Source organism: Heloderma suspectum, chromosome 3 (assembly GCF_057233095.1).
Source record: "Heloderma suspectum isolate Gila_16-S chromosome 3, 16-S_ref, whole genome shotgun sequence".
Taxonomy (NCBI): Eukaryota; Metazoa; Chordata; class Lepidosauria; order Squamata; family Helodermatidae; genus Heloderma; species Heloderma suspectum.
The window spans coordinates 295,494,833-295,518,529 of record NC_139460.1 but is presented as its reverse complement, the minus strand read 5'-3'; the positions used below and the strand labels follow the sequence as shown (position 1 = coordinate 295,518,529).

At 45.1% G+C, this 23,697-nt stretch overlaps 1 protein-coding gene across 1 annotated transcript in view; it reads left to right on the top strand.

The window, feature by feature from the left end:
- PLCH1 (phospholipase C eta 1) overlaps positions 1 to 23,697 on the top strand; it is a 220,079-nt gene that overhangs the window by 48,662 nt on the left and 147,720 nt on the right. The window contains exon 2 of the mRNA XM_084847320.1: positions 8,298 to 8,415. Coding sequence (XP_084703446.1) covers positions 8,337 to 8,415 — 79 coding nt within the window. The 5' untranslated portion in view covers positions 8,298 to 8,336. The remainder of the gene's footprint in view (positions 1 to 8,297; positions 8,416 to 23,697) is intronic.

Here is a 23,697-nt window from a genome sequence, read left to right as displayed (position 1 = left end):
GCTACATAAACTCCCAGTTGAGATATGTTGGTTGCTGGAGCCACATAGGTCCTCAGCACTGTGCATTCCAGCGCCTTGATCCTGCCTGCTATTGTGACTGACTCCTGTGTTACAGATCCCTGAACCTCAACTAATATCTTGCTCCTGGAATCCCACCTAGCCTTGGATTGCTCCACTGTGTTTGATGTCAGCTTCATCTCACAACCCTGCTATCGGACCATGCCTGTTTCTGGACTGTCTTATGGTTGGTCTCAGCTTTTCCGTGAGACCTTGTGGTTCTGGATTGCCCTGATATCAGACTGAGACCATAACTCTCTGGGGTTTGGTCAGTCCCCAACCCTATGTCCAGCTTTCCCATCACCTCCTGCTGAGAAGCCAAGCCAGGACCAGACCAAGGCAGGACATATAGCTCATAACAACTGTAGAAACATAATAAAGGGGGGGGGGAGATTATGTGTGTGTTTGAAGCAAAATGGGTTATACCATTTGGCATGCATATCTAGTCCAAAGGCCCAGAGTCGCTCCATTCAGACATCAAGACTAAATCAGAATGGAAAAGTATGGTTTGAACTGGGTTTCTAATTCTGGCTGTGTGTGTGTGTGTGTAACTATGGTTTGCCCTAACCATAGTTTACTAGATTCTAATAACATTGAACTCTATAGTTATGGCAAACCAGGAAATAATGGCGGGAGCTGGACTGTGTGAGAGAAGGGGGAGGAGAGGAGGGTGGGTGTGAGTACAAAGCCCATTCACAACAACCATATGGGCCAAAGCATCTGAACAGGACCCATTTGTAAAACCAGTGAATTGATCAGAAATGTAGGTGTTCCTATAGGATGGTTCATGCATGGCCTAGATATTTACATTATGCATATAGTGGGCATGCAGAAGAGTGTCTCTGTCTTGCATATCCTCCTTCATTGCACAAGTAATCTCTGGTGAGAAGAACTGAAGCATACATGTAGTAACATGAGTGCAGAATTGCTCCCATACTCCATTGCAAGGATAATCTATGCATTTGGGCCCTGTTTAAGTAGTCTCAAGGAATAATCACATGTGGTCTGAAGCAGTGAAGAAGAGACATCTTCCTTCCCTAAATGTCATCCATGGTGGGCATTAAAAAAAAACCCTTTCCCTCTTTACCATCATATTTCAACAGTTTATGACTGAGAATACTGAACTCAGGAGTTTCATCGATGTGAATCTTGATGATGATTTATTTTTCTGAATTGCTGTGGATGCTTTTTTGGAATTCTAGCCACTCCTTTGTCTGTCTTGAAATCTGCATGATAGGGAAGGGCTGCAGCTCCTTGGTAAAGCGCTTGCTCTGGCATCTCCAGGTAGGGTTGGGAAAGACTCCTCTCTGAGACCCCGTAAAAACACTGCTGGTCAGCATAGACAATGTGGAGTGAGAAGGACCCATGGCTTTACCGGGAAATGGGGAGTTCCTTAGTGTTTTCTGGGTGGGCTACATTTTGAAGGAATATGGTAGATACTTAAATTCCCTCAATGCATGTCTCCGAAAGCTTGACTTTTAAAATATCACCCGTAACAGGCCCCGCTTACAATGAGATGGATTTTGCAAGGCATCATTTGAAGGACTAAAGAGTCTTCAGAAATGAATTGAATAAAATGATGTGAACAAAGGAAGCCTTGTGGAGAGAAATCAAATGATCAGCTTCTTAATGAGTTATATGTTAGTCCCTGGAAAAAATAGTTACAACTGCTGGCATTGTTTGAGGCTGTTGACACAGCACAATGGACAAACGGTAGAAACTGTGACAGGCTCTGAAGGGCTAATTGTTTTTTAAGAGCTTTTTTAGCTGGTTTAGTGTTGGCACCAGTAATTTCAGCCTCATATAGATCTTTCACTTTATTGGCCTTATTTCTGTGTTTGCTTATTATGCATTTTCATTACTAGCAAAATGACCATTCCTGTAGTGTGCATGGAAGGAGAGCTTGTGTACTTCAGTGCACACTTTGTTACTGAGACGTTTGGTCTCACTGTCGTTTTAAGTATGCCTCCCCGCCCCTTGACTTTAGAATCCCCATTTTGCCCAGAAATGTATGCAAAGCAAAAACTTAGGCAACCAGGACAAGAAAGTTGCAGTTCATACTTGCTGAGCTCTACCCTACAGCTACCAGTATGAGGGAGTTTCACCAGGTATGCATAGTAACATCCAGAACATGCAGATGCCCTCCTCCTGGCTGAAAGTCTAACCTAATCAAGCCATCCAAGGGACATCCTGTTCTGGCCTGCTTGGACCCTGGAGAGTAAAAGCGCTATGTCTGAGGTGCTTCTACCACTGGTAAACACATTAACATTGTTAGGGACCTCCACTTGAGTTGTGAACATGGAAACCCTATTTGTACATCACATATACTTTATATTTATCACCTTTGGTAGGAAAACCTAGATCCCGTTAGTACTTGGGTTAGCCATCTCGTCTTTGATCCTGTTATGTTTTCCAACCCTCACCCTTTTGAGGGTATAGGAGAAGACTCTGATGAAGATAAGGATAAGACTGCTTTTGCATTCAGTTCCATATCCAGGGTCCCCTCAGCCTTGCCATCACACTTTGAGTTAAAGGAGGAACCCTCAGTAGAAGTTCTATCTCCCTAGCCATGCCGAAGTCTGAGACTACAGAATCAGGCAAGGGCCCTTTAACAGTCCAGCCAGCTCCTCCAGAGGGGTTCAAGTTAACCACACTACAGCTCATGGCTGCCTACAAAGAGTTTAGTTGGCTTTAGCTTGCTGCTGAGACAACATTCTCCTCTCTTTTTTATAAGAGAGCTCCAGCTGGCAAAGCTCACTTGGGGCTATCCATGGTCCTGTTGCAGCTGCCCTTTACACAAGAAGGCCGTTACCTAGCTTGCTGTGCACTTACCCTGACTGGACTCTACCTACCTGACTTAACATCGCCTGCTTTGACCTGACTGTTTGACATAGACTGGATCTCCTTGCTCAGTGATGACCCTATCACATTAGCGTCCCCTGTGAGCCTCAGGTAACCCCAGAATGGGACAGATCTAGGGAAACCAGTAACTGGAACCTATACAAAATATCCCCCTTTAAGACCTCATTTCCATTCTTATCCACTTCTGGTCTGTTCCAGAGTTTAGTCTAGGTCAGTTCAGCTTCATATTTAGTCCGGACTGTTTCATCTTCAGTTAGCTTGGTTACCTTCTTACCTTCCCAGGGTTTTCTAACTCCCTTGTATCTTTGCCATTTTTTATCCTCCATTAGTTAGAGCTCCATTTGAAGTGTGTATAATCTCCGTTCCTCATCTAAGTGGTTCTGTGCAATATGGGGCTCAAGGAGACCCAACAAAGCATCAGCAGTCTTCAGTCTCCTTGGACATAAGTTCCTGAGAATCTCACTATCTACTTCTGTGTCTATAAAATTGTAGCCCATTACTAGAGTGTATCCCATTACTGTGTCAGTTCCAGATGCCACATTTTAAAAGACATTTATTTATTTATTTATTTATTTTATTATTTAATTTATTAATCGCCCATCTGGCTGGTCACCCAGCCACTCTGGGCGATGTACAACATACAATAAAACAATAAAATTCTACAATAAAAACATTTTTTAAAATACCCTAACCCACCCCAAATGCCTGTCTGAACAGCCACGTTTTTAATGCACGATGGAAGCTCATTAAAGAGGGGGCATGACGGAGTTCCCTAGGGAGGGAGTTCCACAGAGTGGGGGCCACTACAGAAAAGGCCCTCTCCCTTGTCCCCACCAGTCTAGCTGTCCTGGCTGATGGGACAGAGAGAAGGCCATCCGAGGCTGATCTTGTTAAGCGGCCTGTCTGGTACTGCTGGAGGCGCTCCTTAAGATAGGCTGGGTCGGAACCATATAGGGTTTTAAAGGTCAAAACCAACACCTTGAATTTGGCCTGGAAAACAACTGGTAACCAGTGCAACTCCTTCAGCACTGGAGTGATGTGATCTCGCCGGCGGCTGCCTTTAATCAGGCGAGCCGCCGCATTCTGTACCAGCTGCAGCTTCCGAACCGTCTTCAAGGGTAACCCCATGTAGAGTGCATTACAGTAGTCTAAATGAGAGGAGACCAGGGCATGTACTACCTATGGGAGCAGATGGTCGGGAAGGAAGGGGCGCAGCCGCCGTATCAGATGGAGTTGATACAGCGCTGTCCGGCTCACAGCTGACACCTGAGCCTCCATGGACAGCTGGGAGTCCAAAATGACCCCCAGGCTGCGGACCTGGTCTTTCAAGGGTAGCCGTACCCCATTCAACACCAGGTCAACATCCCCCAGCCTCCTCTTGTCTCCCACCAAAAGTACCTCGGTCTTGTCAGGGTTCAGCTTTAGCCTATTCCTCCCCATCCAGCCACTCACCATCTCCAGGCATTTGGACAGGGATTCTATGGCCAACTTAGGTGAAGATTTGAATGAGAGGTAGAGCTGCGTGCCATCCGCATATTGATGACACTGCACCCCAAACCTCCTGATGATAGCTCCCAGCGGCTTCACATAGATGTTAAATAGCATCGGGGAGAGGATGGAACCCTGTGGCATCCCACAAGTGAGCAGCCACGGGTCCGAAACCTCCTCTCCCAGTGCTACCCTCTGGTACCTGCCGGAGAGGAAGGACCGGAACCACCGCAATACGGTGGCTCCAATGCCCAACCCCTCCAGGCGGTCCAGGAGGATACCGTGGTCAACGGTATCAAAAGCCGCTGAGAGGTCGAGGAGAACAAGGAAGGAGCATTCACCCCTATCCAGAGCCCTCCTCATATCATCTACCAAGGCGACCAAGGCCGTTTCTGTCCCATGCCCAAGCCTGAAGCCTGACTGAAATGGGTCTAGATAATCAGTTTCTTCCAAGTGATGGTCCTGGGGGATCTCAACTTCCATGCTGAGGCTGCTGTATCCAGGGCGGCTCAGGACTTCATGGCCGCCATGACAACCATGGGGCTGTCCCAACATGTCATTGGCCCAACGCATATAAAAGGACACACGCTTGATCTGGTTTTCTCGACTGGGCAGGAGGATGGTGATCTGAAAGTAGAGGAATTAACATCTGTCCCTTTGTCATGGTCAGATCACTTCCTGCTGAGGTTTAGACTTCTGGCGGCCTTTCCCCTCTGCAAGGGTGGGGGACCTATTAAAATGGTCCGCCCCCGGAGATTAATGGATTCCGATGGATTCCAGAGGGCTCTGGGGGATTTTCCTGCTGGTATGGCTGGTGCTCCTGTTGAAGCCCAGGTCGCTCTGTGGAATGCAGAGATGACTCGGGCGGTTGACACGATCGCACCCAAGCGCCCTCTCCCTCTGAGCAGAGCCCGGCCAGCTCCTTGGTATACACCTGAGCTGAGGGCAATGAAGCAAGAGGGGAGACGGCTAGAACGCAGGTGGAGGAAAACTTGTGCTGAGTCTGACCGAACACAGGTAAGAGCCCACTATCGAGCCTACTCTGTGGCGGTGAGGGTGGCAAAGAGGCAGTTCTTTTCCACCAGCATTGCATCTTCTCAGTGTCGTCCGGCGGAGCTTTTCCGAGTGGTTCGTGGCCTGTTACATTCTGGGCCAGGGAGAGAGACGGTGGAACCCTCGGTAGCACGCTGTGATGGGTTTGCACAGCACTTTGAGGATAAAGTCGCTCAGATTCGTCATGAATTGGACACCACGATTAATGCAGTTCCATTGGTAGAGGCGTTCAGAGCACCATCTGGTCCAGTTTTATTGGATGAGTTTCAGTTACTGAGGCCTGAGGATGCGGACAAGGTGCTTGGCCAAGTCCGATCGACCACTTGTGTGCTTGACCCTTGCCCTTCATGGCTTATTAAATCAAACAAGGAGGGGTTGTCCGGCTGGGTCCAGGAGGTTGTAAATTCCTCCTTGAGAGAGGGAGTGGTGCCTGCCGCTTTAAAAGAGGCAGTAATTAGACCACTCCTGAAAAAGCCTAACCTGGACCCAGAGGATGTTAACAATTATAGGCCAGTGGCCAACATCCCCTTCCTGGGCAAGGTGCTTGAGCGGGTGGTTGTAGGACAGCTCCAGGCACTCTTGAATGAAACGGATTATCTAGATCCATTTCAATCGGGCTTCAGGCCTGGTTTTGGAACGGAAACTGCCTTGGTCGCCCTGTGGGATGACCTCTGCCGGGAGAGGGACAGGGGGAGTGCGACCCTGTTGATTCTCCTGGACCTCTCAGCGGCTTTCGATACCATCGACCATGGTATCCTTCTGGATAGGTTGTCTGGGTTGGGAGTTGGAGGCACTGCACTACAGTGGTTCCGCTCCTACTTGGATGGCCGATTCCAGAAGGTGGTGCTGGGGGATTATTGCTCTGTGCCATGGCAATTGTGCCATGGGGTTCCACAGGGCTCTATTCTATCCCCCATGCTGTTTAACATCTACATGAAACCTCTGGGGGAGGTTATCCGGAGGTGTGGGCTGAGGTGCCATCAATATGCGGATGACACCCAGCTCTACCTCTCTTTCTCATCAAAACCAGGTGAGGCAGTGGCTGTTCTGAACCAGTGCCTGGGCACGGTAATGGACTGGATGAGGGCCAATAAACTGAAACTCAATCCAGACAAGACGGAGGTACTGTTAGTGGGTGGTTCGTCTGCCCGGCTAGGTGATAATCAACCTGTTCTGGAGGGGGTTGCACTCCCCCTAAAGGATCAGGTTCGTAGTTTGGGGGTGCTCTTGGATCCAGAACTGTCACTTGAGGCACAGGTGAACTCAGTGGCACGGAGCACTTTTTATCAGCTTAGGCTGGTATACCAACTACGCCCTTATCTGGACAGAGATAGCCTAGCTACAGTTATCCATGCTCTGATAACTTCTCGTCTGGATTACTGCAATGCGTTATACGTGGGGCTGCCTTTGAAAACGGTCCGGAAACTTCAGCTGGTCCAAAATAGGGCAGCAAGATTGTTAACAGGGACTGGCCTGCGAGCTCATATTACGCCAGTACTTTTCCAGCTGCACTGGCTGCCGGTCCATTTCCGGGCCCGATTCAAAGTGCTGGTGTTAACATTCAAAGCCCTTAACGGCTTGGGGCCAGGTTACCTGAAGGATCGCCTCCTCCCATATGTGCCTGCCCGGACCTTAAGATCATCATCAGCAGCCCTTCTCCGTGAGCCCCTGCCAAAGGAAGTGAGGCGGGTGGCTACTAGGAGGAGGGCTTTTTCTGTTGTGGCACCCCGGCTCTGGAATGAGCTCCCTAGTGAGGTTCGCCTGGCGCCTACATTGTACTCCTTTCGGCGCCAGGTGAAGACCTTTTTATTTTCCCAGGCATTTTAGCTTTCTAAATTTTTATCTTTGCTGTTTTAAATCTGTATTTTAAACTCCTGTACTGCTGCTAGGTTTTATTGTGGTTGTATTGTTATATTGTGGTTTTAATGTTCTATATATTTTAAATTGTTTTATTGTGTGTTGTTTGGTTTTAGTTTTTGTGAACCGCCCAGAGAGCTTCGGCTATTGGGCGGTATAGAAATAAATAAATAAACAAATAAATAAAATAAAAATAAGTGTGCCTTCAACTGCACCGCCACCACCACATTGTCAAACTGGGGCATTTAAAATACTACCAGGGTGGTGGGCAAACTGGAAACTAAGAGCCAGTTTATGTTTATGAAGAGACGATTAAGTGGAGACATGATAGCAGCCTTCAGGTATCTGAAGAGCTGTCACCCAGAAGATGTAGCAGGCTTGTTCTCCCTTGCTCCAGAGAGCAGGAGTGGAACCAAAGGGTAAAAATGTAAAGGAAGTGGATTTCAGTTAAATGCTAGGAGAAGCTTCCTAACAGTAAGAGCTGTTCAGCAGTGGAACAGAGTTCCGTGGGATGGTGGTGAGCATTCCTGTGCTAGAGGTATTTAAGCTCAGGCTGATCAGGGATGATTTAGTTGCATCCTGCATTGCAGATCTGGCATTTAGCAGGGAGTTGAACTAGATGACCTCCAAGTTTCCCTCTGTGATTTTATATCAAATGAAGTTCCTCATCGGTGTGTTAAACACCAGGGTGTGCCTTCCATATCATTAGTATGCAGGCTTTTCTTCTCTGGGGAAGAGTAATTACATGGACGAAGCCCTAGGTACCTTGATGATGGACTAATTACTGCTGCTAGAAGTTGCTGAGCCTTAGACGATAATTGCGGCAGCATTTTGAGTAAAGAAGGACATCTTTGGGGGGGGGGTACAAAGACTGGTCAAAACAATTCCTTTATTGGGACTCATATCGCTGCTTGTTCTTCCTTTCTACTTAAGGATCATTTTCGCATTACCAACATTTATCTCCTCCTTTAATTTTGCAGGATAATTTTCTTTGATGCGGAGAAGAGAGTCTCTCAACAATGACTTACTGGAACTCGGATGGAAGAAGCTGTCTGCAATACTGCAGGCATTTTTTGGTGGACAATGGCGTTTTTCATGGTAAGGGCCATGTTATCGCTCTTGGTCTCTGATGTCTCTTGTTTCTTACCTCCATTTATGTACAGCTGAAATTACACAGCCGTGGCTGTCTAACCAACCGTACTTATCTACCTGCACAGGTCCAGTTTAAAAGTTGAACTTAGTTATGAAAGTGTGGATTTTTCACTCACTGATTTGTTACCACTTTCTACAGCTTTAATGGAATTGCAACAAACTATTAGGAGTAAAGCAACATCAGTTGCATAGATATACGTGTCCTGTTAATATTTTCCTGCTTTGCATTAATGCCACTTTAAGAATTCAGTCTTTGTGAATTACTGTACAAACTGATCTGATCTGCACTTCCCAGGCTAATGTCTGAATCAGAATGGTTTATCCTCCAGATTACACACTTTTCCAAATGTTGTGGGTCCATACTCGGCTCAAAAAGAAAGTATCAAAATGCCTTCACAAATGCATAGTTTTGAAAGAAAATATGTTTAGAAATGTGCACTTTGAGGGAAATATGTTCAAAAATATGTATTTAAATACATATTTAAATGTGAATTTTCATGTGGATTAAATTAGCTTTGTATATTAAGGCATAAAGAAGATGGGGCAGATTTATGAATGAATATGTGTGAAAGTGACATGGACCAGAAGTAGAATTTCATCCCTACTTTAAAGCTCAGTTCCATTCTCAAGATGGGCCAAGCTGAGTGTTAATCCTTATTCTCAATGTTACCATCTAGGCCAACCGTGGGGAAACTTCAGGCCTGAGGAATCTACTTTGTTTTTTTACTAGAACTCCCTGAGATCCAGCAACCGGAGCCTGGTGCAAAAGGTGTAACACTTAGAATTAAAGAATTCTAAGCCCAGGAATTTGCTCCGAGTACTCGCAGTCTTTCCCTGGAAAAATCCACTGCTGGTTACTCTACGTTTTCCTTATTTTGGCAGTATAATTTAAAGCAAGTCATGGTGGGGATTCATTTTGCTGCTGCTGTTGTTAAATAATTGGGACTCAGAAATCCTTGCAGAACCTACTGCAAATAATCCCAAGATCTATCAGCAGGACTAGATCTACTTTCTGCTCATGGCAGTCGAGTGTTAATTCATGCCAGGATTCATGCTAAGACTTTCTGCAGTGCAAGAGGTCTAAGCGAGATATCTACCCGCCGTGCCACTTAGGGCCTACTGCTAGATGCAGGGATGGTAGTTATGGGGGTAGGGTTACTATGTTAGGCTTCCAGAGGAAGGAAACAAAGAGCTTTCAGGGTAAGAGCAAGATTCACTGAAATTCACAGGCTCCGCCCTGTATATATTTAGAATTATCTTGTAAAAAACAGCATATTTCATCATCAACAGCAACATAGGTTGTGCTGATTTTTATATCTCATTATAACAGGACAACCTTCCAAAACGTGGTCCCCTCCAGATGTGTTGAAGTATAACTCCTATCATCTGGAGGGCAGCAGGTTTTGGAAGCTGTAATAGGAGATATATGTGCTCCCAAGGAATAATTGCCCATAGCTAGAAAAACGAGCTGGAAAAACTGTCACCTGCCTTTACGAAATAGTGCCCTTGGTTATAGTGTCTAAGCCCTGGTGCCTAGATTTATGTAAAGGTGCTAACACGTTGTCTCCATTCATGGCATTCTGCTGGTGCTGGAAGTGAGCAAGTGAGCACTTTTCATATGGGCACTTCCATCACACTGCCAAGACTGATGGGTCTTGGGGAGAACTGGAGCCTATTGATCTTCTCTTTCTCAGGTGGGGTGGTCCTGCTGGAGGCCTGCCCTACTGTAGCTAGAGTGGCTTCCTGTGCATACCAAGTGGGGCAGAGTGGTCTAGCCCTTTACACGGCATCCTTTGTCCCTGGAGCTCAGGGGCATGGTTGGTTAAACCTTGCCAGTGATGTAATGGTTCCTTTTTGAAGTGCAGGTTCTCATTGTGACAGTACCGATAGCTACGCCCTCAAGGAGAGGCCAGTAATTCAGGTAGCTTTGTCGATCCATATCAACAAACCAGTTCTGGCAGTTTTAATCTCCAGTAGGAGCAGTTCTTCTGTAAAGCGAATGGGTCTTACTTGCCCATTCAAGACCAGCCCACCCCAAAATACTTCATATTACCACAGGGAAAAATATGTTGTGGCTGAGAGAATTAATCTCATCCCCCTCTGCCTCGCTACTGCGGCTAAACTCAGAGGGAAAAGGGAAGTGAGAGATGGTCCAGCGTCTCTACTAATTAAAAAAACGCTGATACTGCGTCCCTGTGAGCTTTGGTTCCACTACACCCCTGAACCTCACACCAGTCTACTCTGTCTGCTGCCAACAATTTTGAGCAAGGGTTTCCTTTGCAGCGGTCCTTTTCTTTGCAATAATAGTGATAGGATGTCATGTTAGGGATAGCGTAAACGTTGCAAAGCAACAAACTTGGGTTTGCAAACTAGTGTAAACTTGATGTGTATGTGGAAACGGGCATTGCCATCCACTGTCAATCCTTCCAGCCCGGGAAGAAAGGTCTTAAGGTTATTGTCAGAGATCTTTCTCAGGATGCCCTGCCTCCAGAGTTCAGTTGGGTGGTGATGAGAGAGAGGGCTGTCTCCATGGTGGAGCCTTGCTCCCTCAATGCCTTCCTCAGAGAAGTCTGCTTTTAGTGCCTTGGTCGTTGCATTTTAGATGTCAGGTTAAGACCTTTTCATTTGCTTACGCCTTTTAGGGTGCAATCCTATGCGTGTTTAGACAGCAAAACGTCCTATAACTCCTACTGTTCCCCAGCCAGCCATGGTGGCTAGGAAATGCTGGGAGCTGTAGGACATTTTGCTGTCTAGACATGTATAGGATTGCATGCTTAATCAAGCGTTGGATAGTCAGGCTAGTTGTTCTACTTGCTTTTTCCTGCTATTTATATTGTTGTTCTGTTCAAAGTGCTATTTTTTTTAATTAAAAAAACGATATTTGATGCTGCTTTAAGAACCTGCTCTTTGATTTTATTTCGTGGTTGGCTTTAAAAATGGTTTGTGTGCTGCTTTGGAAACTTTTTAGTTAACAAGTGGGGTTATACATTTCTGAAATCAGTAAAATACACAGTCCCAGCCTATCCCAGCACTCTGATCCCCCCCCCGTGTTTTGAGCTTCACTCGAAGCGCCTGCTTGTTGCACTTGCACTTTTAAGAGTGCAAAAACGTATGTGCATACCTAAATAAATGTAGTGTGGGAAGCAACACTTAACTTACTGCTTGTATTGCTGCAGGTATCATCTCATGTTAACCAAGGCCCACATTTGTGTAAGTTCCTGTGCAGTAGAGTAAGACAGAAGAATGGATCTTGCTTAATATTGTGGGGCCAGGGAAGGGTAAGTGTAAGCTCTGGTTGGCAAACCCGTGGGGACTGGATCCAGATTTATGCTGGATCAACTGCACTGATGGAAGTGGACTTCCCCCACCCCTCCTTCCCACAACAGCCTCTCCAGTCCCCTGAAAATGCTACACAGAGAGACAGGAGACCCTGTGGAATGGGGTGAGCTGCGATGAGTGCACATGTGGGGATCCTCAAGAATTTCCGTAAGCGGAGCCCTTCGTCTCGCAGAAGGCAGATTCTGAATCCAACCCTTGGTCTCTGCTGGGAGCAGAGGCCAAACTATTGCTTGAGCTTTAAGCACTGGAATTCTACACTAGAGGGCAGCACAGGACTTCAAGTGAAGGATTTCATTTTTTTTTGCATATTCCCAATCCACCATGTACCACTGTAAGAAATTAGATATAATTAATTTTCTCTGTCTTCGGACATTATTAAGCATAGGCATTTGCAATTTTGCAGCTGTTAAAATTGCAATCAAAAAAGTGTGAAATGCCATTTCAGTGTCTAGTCCTGAAATGGGAACCATCTTTTAGAACTACTCTTTGTTGGGGGAGACTTTGCACCCCCAGCCCAGCAGACATAACTCAACCTTCTTGTAGGCCATAGGGTTGGCTTTGAATGCAGATTGCTTTGCCCCGAACATTCTGAGGCAGCAAGTTACGATGGCATTGTCCGCTCCTGACGTTGCTGCAGTTTCTTCTCCTGCACCCTCCCCTTTTCTGCTGGCTGTGAAATAGAAGGCGTGGTGGGGACTCCCTGATTAACTCCGTCCCTTCTCAGGCCCAGCATCAGTGGTCAGCATCTGCCAAGAGCCATGGACCGCTCATTGGAAATGCTGAAAGAGGAGAGAGCCCAAGCCGGCAGGGCCCAAAGGAGCAAGAGAGAATCGTGCTCCATGGCTTCTCCTGTCATTGGGTGCCCTTCCCCTTGGGACATGTGAAATGGCCCCAGGGGCCCCATAGTAGAAGTGTTGAACCTCTTTCAGCCCCAGGTCCAAATTCAGTTTTGGAGATGCTCTCAGGGGCTGCATTCTAGTGTTGGGTGGGGCCAGGGGGAAAAGGGGCAGGGCCAACACACCAGCCTATTTTAGCTGAAAGTTCTTACTGCCAGTAACTCGGCCTTAGGAGAAGCCCTTCAACCTTTCAGAATCGGAAAAACTGTGCAAAAGCTGGGAAACCACCAAATGGTTGGCGGTCAGGGCATGGCATGGCCATCTGGGGCACCCTGGTGTGCTGGATTTGTCCCCCAGGTGGGATGTATGTCAGGAATGAATTTGAGCATGTGGAGATGTCTGGCAGCTCAGATTCAGAATCAGAATGGGAACAACCAGAACAGAGGGAGGCGCTCTCCCTAGCGAGCCCAGATATGATGAGACTTCCTTCCCAAGACCTTGACACACAGATGGCCCAGCATGCACAGCTCCCCATTCCTCCCCCATGAGAACCATGAGCAGTGGAGGGAATGGAGCATGGTGTGCTAGTACTCATTACGGCCCTGCTGGTGTCAGAGTTCTTGCTCCAAAGAAGATTGATGTTGATGGGGTCAAAAGGAGTGCAAGACAGCGGTGCTCTGCTTCTGATTTCCGTTCCGCTCTTATCATTGGTGCTGACCTTGGTCTCACCCCTTTTTTCTTGGCCGGGAGGGCTGAGGATGGGCCAGTGGTGGCTGGCAATGATACCTGCCACACAGAGCATCGGCCCCAGAAAATGGGGCTGGGACAGAAAAGGCTGTAATAGTAATGAACTGTGTGAGTTGTGAGAGGTCTGTTGCCTGTCCTGCCCCCGCCCCCAATCTTAGAGTTGTCCTCTTTCCCCTTCTTATTCCCAGTTTTCCACACCTTCTTTGAGTTTGACAGCGATAGTTCTGGTGAATGTTTTTCCGGCCTTGTAAAACACCACCACCACCAAAACGTTGCTACTATATGCCATGACAACAGTATTTGTAGAAACTCAATTTGGTTTAGTGTTGGGTGCAGCTTGTTCAGATGGATGGAAACGGCCCAGACACGTTGGGAGTTAGTCGATTCTTGTGCCGGACAGCTGAGCATCACATTCGGAAATGTGCTGTGCTGACTTGGGCCACAAATGAGACCAAGAGAGACTCTAGACATTTTTGTTTATTGGAGTGAGACATTGTTTACTTGGTATTACCAACAGTACCTTCTTAGTTCAACTGAGGCATATCCTTTGAGGCTGGAGGTTAGATTATTCGTATGTGTTTTCATTTCCGTTTGCCTGTCTCTCCATGTTTGCAGAAGATACTTGCTTTGATGCTAATGTTGATGCAAATGTGAAAAGGACTGAAAAACCAATATCCTCATTTTCTTCTTAAGCTAGAATTACAATTAGCATGAATTAATTCAATTTCTTTTCATCTTGGAAACACAGTATTCACCAGGTTGGTGATATGAAGTTGAGAATGCTAGAGGTGATAATGATTAGTATCTCTCATATTTTGTCTTGTTTTTTTGTGAGCATAGTATGAAATGTTTCAATAAACAATGATTTTATCCTGCCCCTTTATTACACAACCAACCTGGATGCTTTGTGTTTGGTTCAAAAATTAAACCATGTTTTAGCAACTACAACTTTCTAGAAATCTTCTGACCAAAGAGAGCACCATTTCTTTTGTTCTCTAATTTCTCGTCTTTAGGGGCTACTGGGTGTGCCTTCAGAAGAATTCAAGCAGGAACTTATGAAACTTTTATAGCTGAAGAGCATCTTGGAGGGTGCAGTCCTCCGAGACTAATTTCCTCTTCCTGCCATCCTTTTAAGCTGCGAAGGGGCAGTGTTTCTTACAGTTTTAAGGATCCTATTGTTGGAAGGAGAAATTGGCTCAGAATATATGTGAACTGTTCTGCCCATCTTTTATCCCACTTCTGAAGGGAAGGAGGGAGCTGATTCTTCCCTTAACTGGAGTTAGGGCGCAATCCTATCAGATCTGCCATGGATACTTATAAGCCTCCCAATTCGGAGGCTTATGTGAATACAATGCAGAGTGGGAGGTACATCCCGCTCTGCATTTTAGCTAGATGGGTGTTTTTGCCCATCTAGTGGAGGCTTCAGAGAGGGGGAGGGAGGCTGGGGATATCGCCATGTCCTTGGTCTCCCCCCCCCCCATCGGCATGCTCCCTTTCACCTCTCTACAAGCACACATTCATGAGTTTGTAGAAACAGTTGGCGTGGTTCTCTCCACGCTGGCTGTGAGGGGGTGAGGAGCTTGGACTCCTGGGTCCAAGATCGGAGTGCTGTCTCTGGCCTCGGATATAGGAATCTGAAATACCCTATGTCCCCCAGATGCTCTGTTAATCACTTTAAAAGTTTGTGGAAGGATTGGGCATGGAGTTACCTACCCACCCATTTGCACAGCTTCCAATATTCCCATCACTGTTGAACACTCCAGCTTCTCTTGCTGGAGTATCCACAATTTTAAAGTGTATGACAGGCTTCTCTGTGTACCCAGTTCACTGCTCTGAACATAGCCTCAAGTCTGGGCGACTATGGTGCCCCAGAAACTTTATTCAGGTGTCTGAGCCCTGATGGCTGGCTGTCCTCTTAGGAAGTAAAGAATTGTTGGGAACAAGATACTGATGGAACAATTCTCCTGTATTTGCAACAAGACTACAGTGTGGTACAACATGGCCTTGCTGCTACTGTGCCATATACTTCAATAAACAGTCAGGTCCAGAAATATTGGAACAAGGATAACTGTTTTGGCAGTTGGTCTCTGTACACCACCACATTGAAGTTGAAAGGAAACACACCCAGATGGGAGTGAAGTCAGGACTTTCAGCTGTAATTCAAGGGGTTTGACAAAAGTGGGGCACTAACCATTCAGGAAGGACAGCCAGTGGCATACACACACACCCATTGTTGGTGGCTCATAAGTAATGGAACAAACCAACATCCTTTCAAACTTAAGGATCGCCTTTAATACCTGGATGAAAATCCTTTGCAGTCAATGACTGCCTGAAGTCTGGAACCCATGGACATGACCCAATGCTGAGTTTCCTCCCTCGAGATGCTTGGCCAGGGCTTTACTGCAGGTGCCTTCAGCTGCTGCTTGTTTGTGGGTCTTTCTGCCTTCAGTCTTGTCTTCAGTAAGTGAAAAGCATGCTCTATTGGGTTGAGATCAGGTGACTGACTTGACCATTGAAGAACATCCCACTTCTTTGCCTGGAGAAACTCTTGGGTAGCTTTTGCTGTATGTTTTGGGTCATTATCCATCTGCAATATGAAACGGTGTCCTATCAGTTTGGCAGCATTCGGCTGAATCTGAGCAGAAAGTATAGCCCTATACACTTCAGAATTCATCCTGCTGCTTTGATCAGCAGTCAGGTCATCAGTAAACACCAGTGACCTGGTTCCACTGGCAGCCATACGTGCCCATGCCATAACACTGCCTCCACCATGTTTGACAGATGATATGGTATGCTTTGGATTATGAGCTGTTCCTTCTTCATACTTTTCTCTTCCCATCATTCGGGTACAAGTTAATCTTGGTTTCATCAGTCCAAAGAATCTTATTCCAGAACTGGGCAGGCTTTTTTAGGTGTTGGCTGGCAAAGGCTAATCTGGCCTGTCTGTTCTTGAGCATTACCAGTGGTTTGCACCTTGTTGTGAAGCCTCTGTATTTACATTCATAAAGCCGTCTCTTGACTGTAGATGTTGACAATGACATGCCTACCTCCGCAAGAGCGTTCTTGACCTGGCTAGATGTTGTGAAAGGGTTCCTCTTCACCATGAGCAGCATTCTGCGGTCATCCACTTTAGTTGTCTTCTGTGGTCTTCCAGGCCTTTTGCTGTTGCTGAGCTTGCCAGTTAATTCCTTCTTTTTCAGGATGTTTCAGACTGTTGTGTTGGCCACTTCCAATGTTTTTGCTATCTCTCTCATGGGTTTATGTTGTTTCCTCAGCCTAATGATGACCTCCTTCACTCACATGGACACCTCTTTGGACCTCATGTTGGGAGTTCCAGTGAACAGCTACCAAATGCAAATGTCACACTCAGACATTTGAGTGTGACAAAAGGCCACCTCCAGGCCTTTTATCTGCTTTTATCTTTTATCTGCTTGATTGGTCATGGGGTACGCAGGAAACAGGCCACACCTGGCCATGCAGCTGCTTGTCAGCCATTCATTCCATTACTTATGAGCCACCAATGATGGGTGTGTGTGTATGCCACTGGCTGTCCTTCCTGAATGGTTAGTGCCCCACTTTTGTCAAACCCCTTGAATTACAGCTGAAAGTCCTGACTTCGCTCCCATCTGGGTGTGTTTCCTTTCAACTTCAATGTGGTGATGTACAGAGGCCAATCGCCAAAACAGTTATCCTTGTTCCAGTATTTCTGGCCCTGACTGTATGTGCCTAACAAGATGTTCAGAATAGCCAATAGCCTGTGAGGGATGCTTCAAATTGGCATGAATTGGTGATCAGCAGCTAACATTTATTACATTTTAACATTTATTAACCTTGTTCTTAGATTAGCCTTGCAATATGTGGCTGATTTGCTTATTTCTTTAGGAAAGCTGGGGTTGTTTCACTGCCTAAATGGAAGGAATGGCATGTGGAGTGAACAACTTGTTTTCTTTGATCAGTTCTGGGAAGAGCCCTTTAATTTTGTGGTCTTATAATTAGGGATGTCGAAAAAATCCGCAATGGATTTAAATGAGTTCAGATTTCTATGAATCTGATCTGTGGATTCCGCACTGGACTGGCTTTTCCTGAGTTGCATGGATTCCATGGATGTGTGGACCATTTTTTTTTTTACTTGGGGGATGGGGAGACTTGCGCTAATGTTAATTAGAGCAAGTGTACGTTACCACAAGTGAAACAGAGTTTTCGTATGTCCTTAAAAAAATAAAAAAATAAAAAAATCAGATTCTGTCAATGAGTGGATGACAGAACCAAATACACCTGACAATCCATGAAACGCAGATGGAGTGGATGTAACGAAATCCATAGATCCCTAGTTATAATTAATTAATTAATTAATTAATTACATTTCTGTACCACCCAATAGCCAAAGCTCTCTGGGCGGTTTACAAATATCCCTAGTTATAATTGGCTATTTGCAAGGATCATTCTTTCCCCTCTGTGCTGGTCCAAAATGGAAGTCTATTGTGTGTGTGTGTGTGTGTGTGTGTGTATGTGTTGAAAACTGAATTTATAGAACAGCAATGAATTCACTTTGCCATATATAATTCCCCCTCCCCCGAGACCTCCATATTAAGAGTGAGCTGAGCTGCCTTAGAATCCTGTCATGTTAAAACAGTCTTGCTCATAGAGAAATCTATCTGGCTCTCTCTCTGGCTTAGTGCAGTTAATTTGGCTACGTTAAGTGTGTCTGTGATTTTCCCACTGCAATTACTGTGATAAGTCATAATTGGACGTGTAGCATGGAGAATCTGCTGCAGCCTCAACAGGTATTAAAACAGAAGTGAGGGCTGATTCTTCTATATGGCAGCAAAGGAAGAAAACAGGGGTGGCCAAAGAGACCTGATGGTCCTTTTAGTGTCGGCAGCGGGGATGACAGGGTTGGCACATATATGCATGAATATATTATTTATACATGTATTACTTGGTTTCTCTGAACTAGATTATACCCTTGCATACTTGATGACTGGCAGCCAAATGTGTAAACTGGCTCCGCTGAAAAGCATTGTGTGTTAGGTGACATGAAAATTTTATTTCTGGTTTTAAATGTGAAATGCAATTTCAAACATGCAAGTTATCACTTGATGTTAACTTGAGCCTATTATTCCATGTCCTGCACTCTGGGATGATCAAGAAGAGATAGAGAAGCATTTTTTCTCAATGGCTGTTCTTCCCCTCTGTAACTCCCTTCCTTACCAATGCCTAGAAAGCTTGTTCATTCTATTTTAATAACCATTTAATGTCTTCTCTTTTTTTCGAGATCTATTTTGAGCTTTTCTACATGAGGCATTTATTGTGGGCTTATCATTCCCTAGTCATGGCTGTTTATGGGTTCTTTAGACAACATCATGACTCTCCAGTTTTGTTTCTGTTTTTAAAGAGCACTTTTTGCAAGTTTTTTTTAGAGCAGGGAAAATGTGGTATTATTTGGAAAGTAAAAGAAAATGCTTTTTCCACTTGTGTAAGTGCGCTATTCTACTATGCCACATTGCCAAATAGAGATTATGTAGTGGAAAAGCAGGAAACAAAATGCTCTTCATGCAGTGTTGGTATCTCAATTCTGCGACAAAACCAAAAACAGATACAGCTGATTAGCAGCCTTATGTAGAAAAGCTCATTTATTTATTTATTTGTGTGTGTGTGTGTTGTTGTTGTTGTTGTTGTTGTTGTTGTTTATTCGGTCAGTCACTTCCAACTCTTCGTGACTTCATGGACCAGCCCACGCCAGAGCTTCCTGTCGGCCGTCACCACCCCCAGCTCCCCCAAGGTCGAGTCCGTCACCTCCAGAATATCATCCATCCATCTTGCCCTTGGTCGGCCCCTCTTCCTTTTCCCTTCCACTTTCCCTAGCATCAGCATCTTCTCCAGGGTATCCTGTCTTCTCATGATGTGGCCAAAGAACTTCAGTTTTGCCTTTAATATCCTTCCTTCAAGTGAGCAGTCTGGCCTTATTTCCTGGAGTATGGACCAGTTTGATTTTCTTGCAGTCCAAGGCACTCTCAGCATTTTCCTCCAGCACCACAGTTCAAAAGCATCTATCTTCCTTTGCTCAGCCTTCCTTATGGTCCAGCTCTCGCAGCAATAAGTTACTACGGGGATTACCATTGCTTTAACTATGCGGACCTTTGTTATCAGCATGATGTCTCTGCTCTTCACTGTTTTATCAAGATTTGTCATTGCTCTCCTCCCAAGAAGTAAACGTCTTCTGATTTCCTGGCTGCAGTCAGGATCTGCAGTAATCTTTGCGCCTAGAAAGACAAAGTCTGTCACTGCCTCCACGTTTTCTCCCTCTATTTGCCAGTTATCAATCAAGCTGATTGCCATAATCTTGTTTTTTTTGAGGTTGAGCTTTTGCACTTTCTTCTTTCACCTTCATCATGAGGTTCCTCAGCTCCTCCTCGCTTTCAGCCATCAAAGTGGTATCATCTGCATATCTGAGATTGTTAATGGTTCTTCCAGCAATTTTAACTCCAGCCTTGGCTTCATCAAGCCCAGCACATTGCATGATGCATTCTGCGTACAGGTTGAGTAGGTAGGGTGAGAGCATACAACCCTGCCGTACTCCTTTCCCAATCTTAAACCAGTCCGTTGTTCCGTGGTCTGTTCACCGTTGCTACTTGGTCATTATACAGATTCCTCAGGAGGCAGACAAGATGACTTGGTATCCCCAGCCCACCAAGAACTTGCCACAATTTGTTATGATCCACACAGTCAAAGTCTTTAGAATAGTCAATAAAACAGAAATAGATGTTTTTCTGAAACTCCCTGTCTTTCTCCATTATCCAGCGGATATTGGCAATTTGGTCTCTAGTTCCTCTGCCTTTTCTAAACGCAGCTTGTACATATGGCAATTCTCGTTCCATGAATTGCTGGAGTCTACCTTGCAGGATCTAGAGCATGACCTTACTGGCATGTGAAATAAGTGCCACTGTTCGATAGTTTGAACATTCTTTGGTGCTTCCCTTTTTTGGTATGGGGATATAAGTTGATTTTTTCCAATCTGTTGGCCATTCTTGTGTTTTCCAAATTTGCTGGCATATGGCATGCATCACCTTGACAGCATCATCTTGCAAGATTTTGAACAATTCAGCTGGGCTACCGTCATCTCCTGCTGCCTTGTTATGAGCAATGCTTCTTAAGGCCCATTCAACCTCACTCTTCAGGATGTCTGGTTCTAGCTCACTGACCACACTGTCAAATCTATCCCCGATATTATTATCCTTCCTGTACAGATCTTCCGTATATTCTTGCCACCTTTTCTTGATCATTTCTGCTTCTGTTAGGTCCTTGCCATCTTTGTTTTTGATCATACCCATTGTTGCCTGGAATTTACCTCCGATGTTTCTAATTTTCTGGAAGAGGTCTCTTGTCCTTCCCATTCTATTATCTTCTTCCGCTTCCGCACATTGCTTGTTTAAAAATAATTCCTTATCTCTTCTGGCTAACCTCTGGAATTTTGCATTTAATTGGGCATATCTCCCCCTTTCACTGTTGCTTTTTGCTTTCCTTCTTTCTTGGGCTGCTTCCAGTGTCTCAGCAGACAGCCGTCTTGCTTTCTTGGTTTTCTTTTTCTTTGGGGCGTTTTTTGTTGCCGCCTCCTGAACAATGTTGCGAACTTCTGTCCATAGTTCTTCCGGGACCCTATCTACTAAATCTGGTCCCTTAAATCTATTCTTCACCTCCACTGCATATTCATTAGGAATATTAGTGAGCTCATATCTAACTGATCTGTGGGTCTTCCCTTTTCTCTTTAGTCTGATTCTAAATTGTGCAATAAGAAGTTCGTGATCTGAACTACAATCAGCTCCAGGTCTTGTTTTTACCAACTGCATAGATGTCGGCCACCTTTGGCTGCAAAGGATGTAGTCAATCTGATTTTGGTGTCGACCATCTGGTGAAATCCATGTATAAAGTCGTCTCTTAGGTTGTTGGAAGAGAGTGTTTGTTATGCACAGTGAGTTGTCTTGGCAAAATTTTATCAGCCTACGTCCTGCTTATTTTGTTCTCCCAGACCATGCTTGCCCGTAATTCCAGGTGTCATTTGACTACCCACCTTAGCATTCCGGTCTCCTGTAATGAAAATAACATATTTTTTTGGCATACTATCCAGTAGGTGCTGCAGATCCTCATAGAACTGATCTACTTCTGCTTTTTCAGCATCTGTGGTTGGGGCGTATATTTGGATCACAGTGATATTTGGATCACTGCCATGGGCTCCTTCTGTGGATTTGAGCAAGTGACTGTGCTTTGGCCCCACTTACCTATCTGTAAAAATTAGAAATAATGGTGATGAGCTGTGTAGGGTTGTTGTGAAGGTGAAGACCATAAAGATAACAAAGTACTTCAGTAAAAAGTAGCAAATGCTTAAAAGTAGTAAATGGTTGCCTCCCCTCAGAAGCCCTTCAGATGGGGCATGCAAGAAAAGAAATGTAAATTCACAGATACCTAAATGAAATACTGGAGGTGAGGGAGGGAGGGTCGCTGTGTAAAACACATTTAGTTCTCAGTCAGTCATGTAGTGATTTTGGAAGTCAGCATGTGAAGTTAAGGAAATTTGGGCATGATTATACATAACTTCCAGCACATCGTGCAGTGTGTTTTCAAACATTCTACCTTCAAGAAATCTTTTTCTTGTTGACTTACCTGCAGAGGAGCCTCTCTGCACATTACAGAAGATCTGAGGGCAGGTTCTAACTTGGGGTATGCCATGCATGTGTGTAATACTAACACTATATTAATAATGATAGGGAATCTCCTGTTGTTGGGCTTCTCTGTGTAATGTGAACTGAGAGCACAGTGAAGAATTGCCCATTTTCATAGGAATGTAAGACGTTGCCTTCTACCAGTAGAATAGCTCAATATTGTCTACACTGACTGGTGGCAGCTCTCTGAGGTTTCAAACAAGGGTCTTTCCCAGCCCTACCTGTGGATACTGAGGATTCAATCTGGGGTCTTCTGCATGGAATGCATGTGCTCTATCATTGAGCTACAGCCCTTCCCTGCAAAACAAAACAAAATCACCTACATCTTCTCTGAACAAGTTTGCAGACCTCATATCTCACAAGCCTGCTTATATTTTGATGTGCTTGGGTGGCAAGGTCAGTGGATGTGGACAGAATTCTCAGTCAGTTCAAATAGGAAGCTGTCTTATAATAGAACAGACTATTTATGGAATTAGCCCCATATTGTCTACTCCCGGCATCCCATGGCACCCATGGGCATGTCCAGTGGCACCAGTGAAGGGCTTCCCAATGTGCAGGTGTCCACAAAACATTTTATTTATTTTTTGAAGCTCCTTTTTAATATATGTACATAGATATGTGTATATCCATAGCAATGAATACATATGAAATCCATATAGATTTCTAGCAATTATACACAGGCTTCAACAAAAGTGGACAAAATACCCAAATAAATATCCATTTGAGGGTGGAGTCTATATGCCACCCGTTCAGATACTGAAAGTTTCTCAATCCATTCCCCCCAATACTGGGACTCAAGGCGGCCTATAATCCATTGCATTATAGGAGGTGGGCGTTTATCCTTCCAGTGTTGTAATATCAGTCTTTAGCTGTCAAAAGAGTGTGGAGAATTCATTTATGCTGACCATTTGTTAATTTCCATGAAACAGGTAAGTAATTTAAAAGAGCGTATACATCAGTGAATCTTACAGAGTGTTCTAGTACAAAATTTATCAGTGTAATAGCTGCCTCCCCGAAAGAAGCAGCCACTGCCATTGCCAAAACATATGTTTAAAAGAAGCATTAGCCGTATTGCACTGCCAGCAATTAGCTAAATTAGGCAATCTCTTATTAAAGAGATGTTGCAGTGTCCAGTAGACATGAAACAAACGTTTTTGCTGAATAAGATGCAGCCTAAGATCCATAGATGTGACAGGTAGATGCCAAAGCAGCAGTCCACTGATTGGGCATTTTGTGATGGTGCCCACAGCAGTTTCTCTAATTTGCTAATTTCCCCACGGTCCAAAAAGGTTGGGGACCCCTGGTCTACTCTGTCTGGCAGCTGTTGTCCAGCATCCCAGGCAGAGGTCTTTTCCATCACTGGGCCTTGTCACTGGAGATGCCAAGGATTGATCCTGGGGCCTTCTGCATGCAAAACATGTTCTCTCCTACTGAGATATGGCCCTTTCTTTCTCCTGCATGTGCAGTTTACGGGGGGAAATCAGTAGTGCTGGAAAGAGTGATCTTCTTAGGGATGTACGAAAATCACTTACCTTTCGCGGATTATGCTGATGGTGGGGGGGGGAGGCACTCCGTCCCTCTCCCCGGAA